General features: G+C 51.9%; 1 protein-coding gene across 1 annotated transcript; it reads left to right on the forward strand.

Moving 5' to 3' along the window:
- Window positions 1-14,210: 14,210 nt before the first annotated feature.
- On the forward strand, window positions 14,211-16,306 carry LOC140851004 (uncharacterized). The gene is made up of 2 exons (XM_073258890.1): window positions 14,211-15,260; window positions 16,084-16,306. Exons 1-2 carry the CDS (start codon window positions 14,356-14,358, stop codon window positions 16,196-16,198), a joined length of 1,020 nt encoding a protein of 339 aa, XP_073114991.1. The 5' UTR covers window positions 14,211-14,355; the 3' UTR covers window positions 16,199-16,306.
- Window positions 16,307-16,387: the final 81 nt, after the last annotated feature.

Below are 16,387 nucleotides of genomic sequence, written 5' to 3' on the forward strand. Positions count from 1 at the left end.
CGATTGGCCGCAACAGATTGGCGCGCCAGGTAGGGGACAGTATGACAAAGACAAGAGCTCAACGATCGAGAGTCACTGGGTCGGCCAGGCGCTCTTTCCGCCAGGAAGAGGCCTCCCCGCCCCCACCAGCGGCGGAGCCTAGCTCCCCGCGCCCTGCAGTGACCACGGAGGCGCAGATTGCGGCCATCATACGGCAGATGACCGTACTGACCAACGCAGTCAAAAGCCTCCAGCAGCAACCGGCGGCCCGACCTATGCCTTCCAGGAGCAGCCGCCGCCGACCGCGCCGATCCTTGTCGCCTCCGTGCGAGCGCCCCCAACAGCGCTCCCACGGGAAGAGGAGGGACGACCATGGCGCGACGACCGACGGTCCCAACGGCCCTCTCCCTCTCCGTTGGAACGGGCAAGGAAGGAGAAACGGCCGCGCACGCCGTCGACCTCCCTCTCAGAATCCTCCGGAGACTCCACTCCTGGGGTCTCCCAGCATCGACGAGCGGACGACTACGAGCGACGGTTCGAAGAAATCGACCACCGACTCGTTCAACTGCAGACGGACGGCCAGAAGTCTTCAAACGACGTCGACTTCCAGACCGCCCAACCTCTCTCCCGACTGGTCCTCGACGAGCCGATTCCTAGTCGGTTCAAGATGCAGCACGTGGAGCCATACGACGGCTCCACCGACCCAGTCGACCACCTCGAGAGCTATAAAGCTCTCATGACGATTCAAGGGGCAACCGACACTCTTTTCTGCATCGGCTTTCCCGCCACGCTCCGCAAGGCTGCCAGGGCCTGGTACTCCGATCTCCGATCGGGAAGTATCCATTCCTTCGGGCAGCTCGAGCACTCGTTCGTGGCCCATTTCAGCACCAGCCGAAAGCCGCCGCGAACGTCGGACAGCCTTTTCTCCCTCAAGCAGGGGGAAAACGAGACGCTCCGACACTTCGTGGTGCGATTCAACGCGGCCACGCTCGAGGTCCGGGACCTCAACGAAGACATGGCTGTCTCAGCCATGAAGCGGGGCTTGAGGGCATCCCGATTCACTTATTCTCTGGACAAGACCCTCCCCCGGACATACGTCGAGCTACTGGAGCGCGCATACAAGTATATGCGCGCGGACGAAGGAGCGTCCGACCGATGCTTGGCCGAGCCCAGAGGCCCGAAGGAGAAGCGGAGGAAAGGTCGGGAGCCCGCCGAACCAAGCAGGCCCCCGACCGATAGTCGGCTCTCTCCACCCCGACAGATCCAAAATTGCCCCGGCGGCAGACTTCGAGGTCGGTGCGTCCAAGGTACGACTCCTACACTCCTCTCTCCGCTCTCCGTGCGTAGATCCTGATGGAGATTGAGGGAGAGGAATACCTGCGACGGCCTCCGCCTCTGAAGGCAAAGGGCCTCGACCGTCGGAAGTACTGCCGGTTCCATCGAAGCCACGGCCACGACACCGAGCGGTGCATCCAGTTGAAGGATGAGATTAAAATCTCATCCACCGGGGGTACCTCGGCAAATTTCGGAAGGGTCCGCCGACCCAACCAATTGCCGATCGACGCCCCCAGCCGACTGAAGAGGCGGCGACCAACCAGCCGACGGTCGGAGTCATCAACATGATCTCCAAGCGGCTGGACCCGGGGACGTCTGCAGGAGGGGAGCCGACGAAAAGGCCACGCCCGGACGACGTAATCACCTTCACAGAAGACGACGTTCGGGACATCCAGACTCCCCATGACGACGCTGTTGTTGTGTCGGCGACAATAGCCAATTATGATGTAAAACGAATTTTTGTTGATAATGGAAGTTCGACAAACATTTTGTTTTACTCGACCTTCTCCCGAATGCGACTGTCAACTGACCGACTTAGGAGGGTCCCTGTGCCCCTGATCGGCTTTGTCGGAGACACTGTCATGATAGAGGGAGAAATTACCCTGCCTGTGACGGTCGGCACCGAACCACGGCAAAGCACGGTCTCCCTCACTTTCGCGGTCGTCCAAGTTTTTTCGGCCTACAACGCCATACTTGGACGACCCGAATTAAACGCCCTCAAGGCGATCGTCTCGACGTACCATCTCCTTGTTCGATTTCCGACCAAAAATGGAGTCGGGGAGATGCGCGGAGATCAACAGCTCGCCCGACGATGCTTCCAAATCTCCGCTCAAGCGACGAGTCGAAGGATCCTCTGACAATCGACAAGCTCGACCAACGGGAGGAGGAAGAACGGGGTTCGCCGGCCGAGCAGCTCGAGGCGATCCCGATAGGAGAAAATCCTGACAGAAAAATTTGGGTCGGGTCTCAATTGCCCGACACCGAACGACGCCGACTGACGGAGCTGCTGACGGCCAACGCCGACATATTTGCTTGGTCGGCAGCAGATATGTCGGGCATCCCTCCAGAAACAATAACTCACCGACTCAACATCGACCCGACGATGAAGCCGGTGAGGCAGAAGAAAAGGTCCTTCGCCCCAGAGAGGCAGAGGGCCATCGACGAAGAAGTGGACAAGCTACTCGAAGCAGGCTTCATTCGGGAATCCACGTATCCCGATTGGCTCGCCAATGTTGTCATGGTCAAAAAAGCCAACGGGAAGTGGAAGATCTGCATCGACTATACCGACCTAAACCGAGCCTGCCCGAAGGATAGCTTCCCACTTCCGAAGATCGACCAGCTGGTGGATGCGACGTCCGGATTTCGACTGCTCAGCTTCATGGACGCCTTCGTCGGGTACAACCAGATCCGGATGGCGCCTGAAGACGAGGAGCACACCGCGTTCGTGACTCCCAAGGGCCTCTACTGTTACCGGGTGATGCCCTTCGGATTGAAGAATGCCGGCGCCACCTACCAGCGACTTGTCAATAAGGTCTTCAAAGACCAGATCGGGCGCAACATGGAGGTGTACGTGGACGACATGCTGGTGAAAAGCACGCAGATCCCGGACCATGTTCAGGATCTCGAGGAGACCTTTTGTACCCTTCGACGACACCGAATGAAGCTCAACCCGACCAAGTGTGCTTTCGGGGTGACCTCAGGAAAGTTCCTCGGATTCCTCGTTTCTCAGAGAGGGATCGAGGCCAACCCTGAGAAAATAAAGGCGATCCTCGACATGCGTCATCCGAACACCAAGAAGGAGGTCCAACAGCTGAACGGAAGAATCGTCGCTCTTAGCCGATTCATTTCCCGATCAGCTGAAAGGTGCCTCCCGTTCTTCAAGATTCTGCGTCAAGCAAACGGTTTCTCTTGGTCGGATGAGTGCGAACAGGCCTTCGAAGACCTGAAAAGGTACTTGGCTTCCCCGCCGCTGCTCGTAAAGCCGCAGGTCGGGGAGACCTTGTATCTCTACTTGGCCACATTTTTCGAGGCGATCAGTTCGGTGCTCGTTCGGAAAAATGAGTGCCGAACTCATCAGCCCATCTACTACACCAGCAAGGTGCTCCACGGGGCCGAAGCAAGGTACTCGGAGACGGAAAAGATAATTTTCGCCCTGACCGTCTCCGCGCAACGACTTCGACCATACTTGCAGGCCCACGCCATAGTGGTACTCACCAACCAGCCCCTGAGGGCGATACTGCGCCGACCCGACACATCTGGACGACTCGCAAAGTGGGCGATGAAGCTTAGCGAGTTCGACATTCAGTACCGCCTAAGGCCTGCCCTGAAGGCCCAGGTCTTGGCCGACTTCATCGCCGAATGCCCGACGACCGATCAAGTGTCGGGATCAGAAGACCCAGGACGAGATGCGGTCTCTGAGCCAGACCCGATCTCCACCTGGGTACTCCACATCGACGGAGCCTCAAACGCTCAGGGAAGCGGGGTCGGGCTCCTGCTCACGAATTCGGATGGGGTGGTCACTGAGTACGCCCTCCGGTTCGACTTCAAGGCCTCCAACAATCAAGCCGAATACGAGGCACTCCTCGCTGGCTTGAGGATGGCGAAGGAGCTGGGCATCGACAGCCTCCGGGCATTCTCCGACTCTCAGCTGATCGTGGGACAGGTCAAGGGCGACTTCGAGGCGCGAGATCCGACCATGATCAAGTACCTTCAGAAAGTGAAGGACCTCGTGGCATGTCTCGAGTATTTCGAGATCTCCCACATCCCCAGGTCGGAGAACGCCCATGCCGACGCACTCTCCAGATTGGCGACGTCGGCCTACGACTCTTTGGGTCGGACGTTCGTCGAAAATCTCCAGCAGTCGAGCATCGATCGGGTCGAAGAAGTGCAGCAGCTAACGTCCGAACCAAGTTGGATGGACCCGATCGTCCGGTACCTGACCGACGGGATCAGTCCCGAAGATCCCGCGGAGGCCAAGCGACTCCGATGGTCGGCCTCGTAATATGTGATCATGGATGGCCGACTCTACAAAAGGTCATTTTCCTCCCTTTGCTTAGATGCTTGGGGCCGACCGACGCCGACTACGCTCTCCGAGAGGTTCACGAAGGAATTTGCGGGAACCACTTGGGGGGCAAGTCCCTAGCCTTCAAGGTCCTGCGACAAGGCTACTACTGGCCGACTATGAAGAAGGATGCGGCAGAGTTGGTCCGGAGGTGCGAGCCATGCCAAAAGTATGCCAATATTCAGCACCAACCGGCCAGCCAAATCACTCCCATTGTCGCTCCGTGGCCCTTCGCCCAGTGGGGAGTCGACATTCTCGGTCCGTTCCCACCAGCGTCGGGCCAGAGGAAGTTCATCGTTGTCGCCATCGACTACTTCACGAAATGGGTCGAGGCCGAGCCCTTGGCGCAGATCACCGAGCGGAAGATGGAGGACTTCATCCAAAAGTCCATCATCTTCAGGTTCGGATTGCCGCACACCATCATCACCGACAACGGACGGTAATTTGACAACCAAGACTTCAAAGACTTCTGCGCCAGGTTCCACATCCGGCACCGATTGACTTCGGTCGGGCACCCACAGTCCAATGGTGAGGTTGAGGTGACCAACCGAACCTTGCTTCACGGACTCAAGACCCGACTGAATGAAGCCAAAGGTCTCTGGGTCGACGAGCTGGGCTCCGTTCTGTGGGCTTACCGAACGACCCCCGCGTCCCGACCGGGGAGTCGCCGTTCAGTTTGGCCTACGGGACAGAGGCTATAATCCCGCTCGAGATTGGCCTGCCATCTTCAAGAGTCGAGCAATACCAAGAGCCGGACAACTCCGAGGGTCGGAGGGCCGACCTGGACCTCCTCTTCGAACTACGAGACGAGGCTCAAATCTGAATGGCTTCATACCGACAGAGGGTCGCCCGGTATTACAACGCCAAGATCAGACCGAAGCTTTTCAGGCCTGGCGACTTGGTCTTGAGGAAGGCAGAAGTGTCGAAGCCCTTGGACCAAGGGAAGCTGGCTCCCAACTGGGAAGGACCCTACAAGGTTGCAGACACCTACGGGCCGAGGGCCTATCGGCTGGAGACCCTTGAGGGGAAGCCCATTCCCCGAACTTGGAACGCCGACAACTTGAAGCTGTATTACCAGTGAATTTTGTAATTCAATAGTCGGAATACAAGTTCAGTTTGAAAGTTCGGAGTTTTAACTCTTCGACTAGTGATCGGTGCTCATCAAGGTCAAATCCCGACGTATTGACGTGGACCTAGCATCCACCTAAAACCGACGACTCATCATCGGTAACGCATCGGACCCTTACAAGGACCGACGCATCTACAATTACGGGAGTCACACTCCTTCGACAGTCGGCGACACATCGGACCCTTACAAGGACCGATGCATCTACAATGACGGGAGTTCATACTCCTTCTACGGTCGAATTTTGGGCCGAACCATCGGCCGACAGGCCGATCGGGCCCCGACCAAAGAAAGGCTAAACGCCCACGTGACTGTCGTCGTGACTTCCGACCAGGCTACGGCCGGTCGAGGGATATTCGGCTTACCACCGTCTATCACACGATGCGACCTTAGTCGCATCCACGACTTGCCGACCGACCTACGGCCGGCTGAACGACATTCGGCTTGCTACCGTATGTCGGAAGACACAGAACCCGACGCAAGGGCATGGGGACCCGACTTACTATCGTTCCCCCGACACTGCGCCGGACGACGACCGACTAAGCGCATCTATGGAAGCCCGACTACCGAACCTTTACCAGGTTCGGTCGGCTCCCGGCTCAACAGATGCACCCGACTGACGACTTCGACTATCGGATGCCGACCTAAAGTCGGGACGCACTCTACTTTCGGGGCTGCACAAGTTGTCGAAGTCCTACCGACTTACGTGAGTTGGCGACTTACTTAAGTTAGCGACTAACGTTCGACATTGCAGCAATTTCGGTATTACAAATAAATGAGAAAGAAAGAAGTTTCATTCATTGCTGAAAAGAAATTACAAAGTCGGGTCGAAGCCCGATTACATGTATTTTTTCAGAAAGCAAAAAAAAGTAAAGGTAGTCGGCAGGGCCCGATCATCCGTCCTAGTCGATCTCTTCGATCGACGGAGGATTGGGGATGATCGACGTCTCGGCCATGAGCGGTGCTGGGTCGGCGGTCGAAGGATGAGCTTCAGTCGGCAGGGGAACTTCGGTCGGCACCTGCTCCGGGATGGCTTCCTCCGCCACGACGACGCCTCCCGACGGCTGGTCGGCCATCTCCTCGGTTCCTTCTCCTTCGGCTCCTTCCTCCTCGGCTAGCGGCGGGACGACGCGGCTGACGTCCAACTCCGGGTACAAGGCATGGACGGCGTCCCGACCGTCCTCGAACCCGACCCGGTATGAGGCGAAGCCCGATTCGAGCATCTCCTCCCGGTATTGGTCGGACGTCCGGAAGTCCTCCACCGCCCGATCGGCCGACTCCCTCGCCGACCTTGCCTCGTCCTCAGCACGGGTGAGCTCCTGCCTCGCCGACTCCGCCTCAACCTTCGCCATTTCGACGTCGATCTGGGCAATGGACAGCTCCTCTTCGGCTTCGGCGAGCTTCTTCAGGCTGACCCAAAGTTGCTCGCGTTCCCCTTGGAGTTCGACGGTGGCACCGTCCCGTTCGCATCGAAGACGATGCACGGCCCGACCCTTGTGCTTGGCCTCCTTCTTGGCCGACCGGAGTTCGGACCCAAGCCGGGAGACCTCGTCGACTAACTTGGCCTCCCGGTCGGCCGATTGCTGAAGTTGGTCGGCCAACATTGCCCTCTCAGCCTCGGCCGCCGCCGACTTTCCTTGAAGGCTGCCCGAACGTTGCCGAACCTTCGGTACCCGGCCTCCAGTTCGGACATCGTGAAGATCAGCTGTCGATGGAAGAAACTTCGTCAGAATCGCATAACAAGGAAAATCTCTAAGGGAAAGGAGAAATGATGCGAAGCTTATCTCAACCATCGTCGGGTAGAACCGCGACAGCATCTCGGTCACCTGCCGAGATCGCAGCGACTCTACGTCGGCTGGGAGGAGGATCCCTTGGCACAACCTTCTCGCAAGGTTGTGGTCGGCCAACGCCGACGCACCCTCGGGGTAGTATGCGCTGGGAGGCACTGAGCGGCTCCCCGACCTATCCTCCTCCGCGGGCTCCATCGGGGCTTTCCCCCGATCAGCTGCCCCGACCGACGGGACCGGCAGTGAGGGGACGCTTGAGTTTGACCCAGCGCCCCCCGTTGCGCCAACGGACGCCGCCGGACGATGTTCGGTTTCCCGAACTTCATCCGGCTCCACCCGCACCGACGAAGCCGCCGACGTTCCCTCGACCGCCTCCTCAGTCGGCCTTTCCTCTGTGTGGACCGTCGGAGCCGCGAGGGCTATTACCGGCTCCGACTGGTCAGTCGCCGATGCCTCGACGGTCGGCGGAGCTGGAGCTGGTTTCTTTGGAGGGCGCGAAGGGCCGGCCCTCGATGCTGGCCTCTTCCTCGTGGCGAACTGCCGAATCTCGACGTCCGTCGGCCGCATCCTTGGTGGTGTCCCTGCAATATCGACAAGAATGTTAAAGACCGGACCAGGAGCCGAACAAAAAGAAAAGTCGGGGGATCGGGCGATACCTATTTGGGGGACCAGACTCAAGCCGGCATCATAGAGAGCTTGTTCGGTAACAAGCTCCCTCTGCTTCGGGACCGACATATCTTTCAATCGGTGGAAGTCCTCTCGGTCGTCCGCCTCCACCCGACTGTTGTCGTTGGCCTCGGTTCGGGGCACACCTCAGCGAGAAGGAAAGCCCCAGGGAGATGAGGAGGAAACAAAAAAGAATTGGTTCTTCCACCCATGAATGGACGATGGAAGACCGGTGATGAAGGCAAGACCCTTCCGAGGGTTGAAGAGCCACCACCCTCGGGCTTTAGGGTGGGGTCGGAGCACAAAAAATGCCCGGAAGAGTGAAACACGGGGGTTGGTCGGCAAGAGCTGACACAACAGCGCGAAGGAAATGATTAAACGAACAGAGTTCGGCGCCAGTTGCGCCGGACAGAGTCCGTAATAATCTAGTAGATTCCGGACGAACTCCGGAATCGGAAGCCGAAGACCCGTGCGAAGGTCTTCAACATATAGCGCCAGATCGCCAGGCGGAGGGTTGTTGACCCGACCGCCGGCCCCTGGAGCGGAGAGCCGAAACTGCTCCGGGATGCGATATTGCTCCCGAAGCCGATCGACATTCGGCCCCGAAAGCGAGGAGGCCTCATCTTCCGGAGCCGATCGGGAGTCGTCGGTCGGGTTCCCCGACCGAGCTCCCTGAGTCGGTTTCCTGGTCATTATGCCGGAACCGAATGAAGAAGAAAGAGAAGAAAGAGAAGAAGAAGAAGAAGAGGAAGTCGGGACCACGAACCAGATGAATCCCTCCGGAAGCAGGAGAGCTCTGCCCGCGACGACTGAGAAATCGCCCGGACAGAGTTTCCCCAGCGAAATGGCAAGTGTGGGTCAGGGGTCCGGGAGGTCCTATATATATAGGGCCGACCGACGGCCGAGATGCTTCCGCGCCGACCGAAGGCCCACAGATGCGCGACGCGTGGCGCCCGCCGGTTGGCGGAAGATTCGGTGCGCCCCGTCCCGGGACGGCCGCACCGCCCACATTAAATGCAGAGGGGCGCCGGCCAACCACCCTCGACACGCGGCACGCGGGACGCGGCTCCGCATTCATGCGCCCGCGCCGATTCGCGTTCCCGATGGGATGCCTGACAGCGGCCCATCCCCCGCGATCGGCACCGAATATCCAGTCGTCTGACGCCGTATCGTCCGGCGCCCGATCCTCTGACACCGACGTAACGTCTGACGACGACGAGACGTGACGTCTGACACCTGACGCCGACGTGACTTCTGACACCGACTAGACGTCCGGATCGCTCGGCATTTATGGGGCGTCTGACATCGGATCAGCCGGCGGTACGGTCGGATTTACGCATGCGATAAATCCACTCCCAGTCGTCCGGAATTGCTACCCGAATGAAAGCATCGGCCAGCTTACCACCCGACTTAGGAGTGGAGGGGGGCAACTGTTGGGGGATACCCACCGACCGACCGACCGACTGTCGGAGGGCCCGACTGACTGACGGCCCGACCGACCGACTGTCGGAGGGTCCGACCGACTGACGGCCCGACCGACCGACTGGCGGCCCGATCGACTCCGACGGACGACTCCGACTGGCCGATAGACCGACCGATCGTCGGTCGGGGCGACCGACTGATGGATGCCGTCAGCGGCTAACAACCGGCCATTCAACGGTCCATCGCCGACTGGGGATATGTCGGACGTATCCATCCCGACTGACTGAACCCAGAGGTCTGGTGGCCGACTCACATGAAACTCGCCGACCGACGGAGGAATCCGACGCCATTCTGCTGGCCACCGACCTAGGGTCGGCCGACTCCTCCGATCGCCGTACAGCCGCCAGACCTTGTCAGCTCTGACACGGACATGCGGCGCGGTTACCTAGGGGCATTGTCCCGCCGAGGGCATTGTCAACCCTGGTGATTGGACAGCCACACGGCGACATGACATTTTCACGGCGACTCTGACAGTCCACAGTGAGTTGACAGTTCCTCACTTGTCCGCGCCATTAATGACGGCGCCATACCGTGCTCCACTATATAAACCGGGGAAGGCAACAGTGCAAGGGATCGATCCGCTCCGTCTCTCCCACAAACTCAGGCTCGCTCTCTCTCTCAGAGCTCTCTGTCTATATTTCACTGTTGCCCAGTCACCTCTCTGACTTGACCGTCGGAGGGTCCCCGCCGGAGCCGCCTCCGGTCAGTGCGGACTTCCTTTTGCAGGTGCACGCTTCCCGATGATCGGACGACGAGGCGATTGGCCGCAACACTCATAAATTACTCCTGCAAAATAGAGCGTGAAGCTAAAGCCAAATGCTAGAAAATATTCCATTGCTTGCATGAACTAATTTCTTGTGGACAACTAAATATTGTTCCATCACGAGAATTAGGAGCACTTAAGGGTCTTACAAGATCTATCAATAGAGAAGGTGCTGACTAATATGCTACAAGAAATGTTATGCATAGAGACATTAAAAAAATGTGGTTACTACTAAATAATTTGCACGATGCCTGAAAACAAAATGGAAAGGCCACTTGCTAAAGTTTGTTCGCGGTGGATCATCAGGTACTTGAGTCAATTGGATTCTAAAGAAATGGAAGAAATACGAGAGTTGCAAAGTATGGGGGAGTATGAGAACTCAAAAAAACGAACATAGAGGTCTCTATGTGACCCCTAATATAGTGAGGGGTTGATGTTCATTACCAAATAAGGCAAAAATAGTCCTTAACTGCTTTGTAACGGTCACGACATTGTGCACGTGCATAGCTTCACCGAATTAATCATGCAATAATAATCAAGCTACTCGGGATGAGTTGTAATCGTCCCTCACTTGGGTTTTTAATAGCCATTGATTCCTTTAAATACACTTAAATTGGAGACATGTAGCTTATTGCCGTTGGTCGGCCAACCTATTGTGGTTGGCTTGATGGTTCAAGTGGTCACCTCGACCAATACCAAAGTTAATAGTTTGATTGATGGCCATAGCCGGTTGTTTAATTGGCTTTTAAAACTGGCAGCTCGATTGATGCCAAGTTCATTAGTTAAGTCGATAATTGAGGTCGGGTTGAGGAATATATCCATATTACTATCGTCTAAGGATCAGGCAATAAGAAAACACTAAAGTTATATTTGGTAGGCAGTGGTAATCTGGATAGATTATCAGTAATGATGATTATTGTATTTGATACACGCAGGTAATATTGCAGTAAAATTATTGAAAATCTTAATTGACATGTTTGGTATTACAATCCAGATTACTGATAATGTAACATCAAATTTTCAAACATATTTATTATTAGTTTAATATTTTAAATTTTTTATTTAATTTTTTTAATGATAAAAATTATTATATGAAAAATCAATTAAATAATCAAATTATTTAATTTTTTATTATTTTTAATATTTAATATTTTTATTTTTATTATTTTTATTATTTATTTTCTTTCTTTCTTCTCTATCCCTCGTATGCTACACCTCGACACCCTCTCCCCCCCACCTTCGGCCGTCCGTTCCTATTCCCACCCTCCCACACCACTTCTTAGCCTCCCAACGAACTTGCCCACCCGCACCGCCGCCCTTACCCACCTTATTGGAGGCCATACTAGTGGAAGAAGACGATGAGAGCTAAGAAAGAGATGGCCGACCGGTTGTCTCCTCTTTCCATGTGCGATCATCTCCTTGAGACCGCCGAATCTCAATAGACCAATGGTTTTTCCTTGATTGTTGGTGGCTCCCATTAAGAAGATGACGGCAGCCCATCGATCGACTGGTTTCCGATCATCGTTGGTCAGATTTTGTAGAGAAGGACGTCGGTTTTGGTCCCCCCTCTTTTTACTGTCCATTGTGAGGAAGAAGACCATAGGATAGGTGATGGCGATGGGAAAGATGACGGGAAGGACCACGATGGCGGCGTAGGAGATGGTCTTGCCATCGAAAATATGGGCGAGCGATGGGTGGCACTGCATGGGGAGGGGGAGGGGAGGCACGAGTGGCGCCACACGGGGAGTGAGGGAGGGGAGGAGGGCAGTTTCGTCCAGAAATTTTATTACAAGATTATTAAAGTAGTGATAATCTCAGATTACCTCGTGAGAGATAATCTGTATTACCAATCTAAAAAGCATACCAAATATGATAATCTGTTGGGATCCTTTAAATTGTCAGTAATCTGAATAGATTGCTAGCTACTAAACACAACCCAAAAGCTTTTTGAAATCAAATTAGGAAGGATTTACACCTTTAAGCTGAAATTTCCGCATAAAGGCTGACAAAGGCTATCTAAAAATAGCTGCACTTTCTAGGATTATTAATTTTCACAAATGATAATGTAAGTTTTGAAACTTGAAATCTTGCTACCAATCTAATATATTAAAAATTAACAATAATTTATTTGCTACTACACATGGGAAACCAAGTCCTGGCAACAATCTTTGGTGAAGATGTAGATATAATGAGTCCTCTACTTGCATAAAATTGTTCTTCTTATGTGACCATTACTTCAATTCCACCAATGTTTTGAATCATTGAAGATGAATAGCCAATGATATCAACAGGTTAGATTAAGTTGTTGTGCTGTTGAAGAAAAATGCAATTTCGTGGATTTGGCAAACAAGCACATGACAAGAAAAGCATGACTCTAGGTAATTGATGTACATTCTGTTTAGATATGCATGATTTACATGGTCCACATTAGTTTTCTTTAAGATATCACAGCTGCTGCAATAAAAGAAAGATCTACAATCATATCAAAACCAAGAGTAGAAAGTGCTATCATCTGAGAATGTTAATTGTCAATAAGCAATAAGTATTAATATATCTGCACTATAATTTTCTACCGAACAAATAGACTAGTGTTCCAATCTCCAAGTTGAATCAATAATTTTCTCAAAATGAGATGATCTTGTCTGCTGTGGAAGTGAAATATTGTCTGAGTTGATATTCCATGAATTTCCTATAATTACTGCAATTTCTACGACTATTAGAGCTTTGATGGTACTAATTAAAGCTCAACTATACCCAATGATATTTGAATCACTAAATATGTTTATGTTACGCATGTTTTTTTTTTCAACTTGAAAACATCTCTAATAGTGATAAATTGATGGAAAAGTAAATGAACAATAGAGTTGGCAAGCATATCTATTAGCATATAAAATCTCTCTCTATATATGCAATCATATTATAAAAGATAAGCAAGGCTTCACCTACTTATAAAAATTCATTAACACTTTTCAAAAATCTATTACTTGATATATTAGTATCTCATAATACCAAGATTATTGCTAAATGCATATCATACTCGATAGTTGAATAAGTAACTTAACATGATTATAAGCATGTTGTGTGTTTCTATGAGCATTGTTTGAACAATTACATAATAACAATATACTCTCATTCTATGTATGTTATCAGGTGGCATAGTACTTTTACATATGCTTGCACCAAAAAAAAAAAAACTGACAAACTGATAAATTTTTGTACATTATATCATGATATTTTATGCTTGTACTTGGATATTCAAAATTTATATACGGCAATTCTTGGTGGTAGTACCACACAACTATAAAGATATAAAATACTTCTTAAATTACAAATTACTATGTACACACTTTTCATCTTATCTTGGATGAAAATTGAAATTTTAAAATTCAGCAGCTTCATAACTTACAAAAATACTTTTATTCAATGACCAACAACGACATCAAAAACCCCCACCATCGTTTCAATCATTATTGCACTACCATCAGTTTTATTACTATTTAATCCAATGATCAACAATAGGCATTCATATACAAGAAGCTAAAACCACTGCCAAATTAGCAAGGAGCAATTGTTATTACCATGTTAAATCACCGGATCACCTGATGAATAGCATCATTTGTATTCCATACCATGGAGACGATGAGTTAGTTCTCTACCCCCAGCGGTTCGTAAAAAACCGAGTCGGGCTGCGCCAAGGGGTACACGAGGCATTTCCCGCATGGAATCGATGCCGTTGGTTGGTGATCGAAGGGATCATTTTGTATTTCTCTTTTTAACCGTTGGTAGGCGGTGCCCAGGTCTAATGGCGAGGCACACGTGGGCGACGCTGCCGACTCATTGGTCGCAATACGTTCATGAACCTCCTCTCGTCCTCTCTCTCTCTCTCTCTCTCTCTCTCTCTCTCTCTCCCCGCAGTTTCCGCAACGCCAAGATCTCTCCCACGACCCTTTCCAATTTGCTTTCCCCACACCTCCCCCCCCCCCCCGCCTTTGATGGCCCTTTCCCCTTCTTCGCCCCCCACCTTTCTTTCTTTGGCTCGTCCGTTCCCCTACTAGCTAGCCGAGCGCGCAGCGATCGATCCCACCCTCCTCCCCACCGAAGGCCAGCCGGAACCGCAGGCTCAGGAGACCCCAAATTTTTCCTCCTAATTCGAACCATGACCACTGCCACCTCCTCCAATACGAGCACCACCACCACCACCACCTCCCATCCCCACCGCCACCGTCCCTCATCCGCCACCTCCCAGCCCGCCACCCAGGCCTGCGCCGCCTGCAAGTACCAGCGCCGCAGGTGCAACCCCGACTGCACCCTCGCCCCCTACTTCCCCGCCGACCAGCAACGCCAGTTCCTCAACGCCCACCGCCTCTTCGGCGTCAGCAACATCCTCAAGATCATCCGCGACCTCGACCCCGTCCAGCGCGCCGAAGCCATGCGCTCCATCATCTTCCAGTCCAACGCCCGCGCCCACGACCCGGTTGGTGGATGCTACCGCATCATCCTCGAGCTCGAACGCCAGCTCGAGCACGACTCCGCCGAGCTCGCCCTCGTGCTCCGCCAGCTTGCCTTCTGCCGTTCCCAGGCTCAAGCAGCTCTATCCCCTACTATGGCCGCCGTTACCTCCGACCTCGGCTCCGTCCATCCCAATCTCATTCTAAATGCGGACGACACCGGTGGTGATGCCATCTATGGCGGCCATCAAAACAACCTCGTTGCTCTCCCGATGCATCAACAGCAGCAGCAGTGCAACGATTATTTCTATTATGATGGTGGTGGAGGTGGTGACCACCACAGCGACCATCATAACAATAATAACAATGGGACGAGCAATAGTAATAGCGTTGACGATAAGCATCATCATAATTATGATAACAGAGGGGTGGAGGTCGAGGTGCCAACAATGTCGATGTTGAGCCTCCATCCGCAGCAGTGCGGGGTTGATGAGGAGGACGTGAAGCCGCTGGTCGACATGTTCGAGATCAGGCAGGCATTCACGATAGGGGATGACGAAGAGGAACCAGCCAAGAATTGTGCTGCTGCCGTTGCCGAACCGTTTCAGTGCAGGTTAGGGTTAGGGTTCTCGAGCTTCTGATTAATTTCTTTATTTTTATTTTTTAAATTATGGTTCAAATTAGGCTTGCCAATGCTTCGGTGCACCGTTTCAGTGATGTTTGCTGAAATTTTGAATTAAGAGACGTGGAGATGGAAGGAGGACCTGGATTAATTTGCTAATTACTTGATAAATAGCTGTTAAATTTTAAAATTATAGATTTTTTAGCTTTGTGGTTTCCGTCCAGCTGTGTCCTTCGATGCTTGTTGATACATTTCCATATTTATTCGGCTTTCTATATAGGGCATAGATTTACCATAAGTTATGCAATTTTCCATATACTTTTTTTATGCAAAGTTGCAAATCCATGATGCAAGTTTTTCTTCTTTTGGGTGGAAAAGGAAGTTTTTTTTTTTAGGAAAAAAATTGAAGTGGGATGAAATAGCCATATATACATTCGGTTTGGAGAATAATTTCCATAATAGCGTCGGTTTCTGAATGAGCTGCATGTCTCTATCGCATTCTCTAGGCATTTAAGGACTGGATTTGGAAATTAGAAGGTGGTGGGATCTTTAGGTTCTGGTTTTAGGTTCCTTGGATACTATAACAAATTCCTTTACTTTGATTAGGTTGTGTTGGATTAGTCTGTCAACCTCGGTTTAGAAAAGGCAAGGCAACTTTTAAATACAATAAATGAATAGAATTGTACGTTTCATTGTGTAATAATCATGTTGAAACGTTTGAATATTGGTGCACACTTTTCTTTCCTCTTTTTTTTTTTTTTTTTTTTTTTTTGTTTTGATTCTAAAAGTTACAGTATGTTGTTTAATTTTGCAGTGGCAAGATAGAGTTCAAAGAGGAGTTAAACCCTATTGAGGATGTTCCAGAACATGATCTGAAGGGCGCTGCCTCTTTGTTTACTCTTACGAATTGTACAAACTCTTCCGTATGATTTCCATTTTTTTTACATATATTTTTTTCATCCATTCTTTTAGAAATTTTTTGACAGTTCGAAATTTAATGGGAAAAGTGCGTTGCCTGGTTTCTTTTGATGGATTATGCATGGAGATTTCCTCATAAGCCAAGAAGAAGCTTGGACATGTTGACATTCTTATAGACGTGTTCACAGATTGGTTTGAAC

The sequence above is a fragment of the Elaeis guineensis genome, chromosome 6 (assembly GCF_000442705.2).
Source record: "Elaeis guineensis isolate ETL-2024a chromosome 6, EG11, whole genome shotgun sequence".
Classification (NCBI taxonomy): domain Eukaryota; kingdom Viridiplantae; phylum Streptophyta; class Magnoliopsida; order Arecales; family Arecaceae; genus Elaeis; species Elaeis guineensis.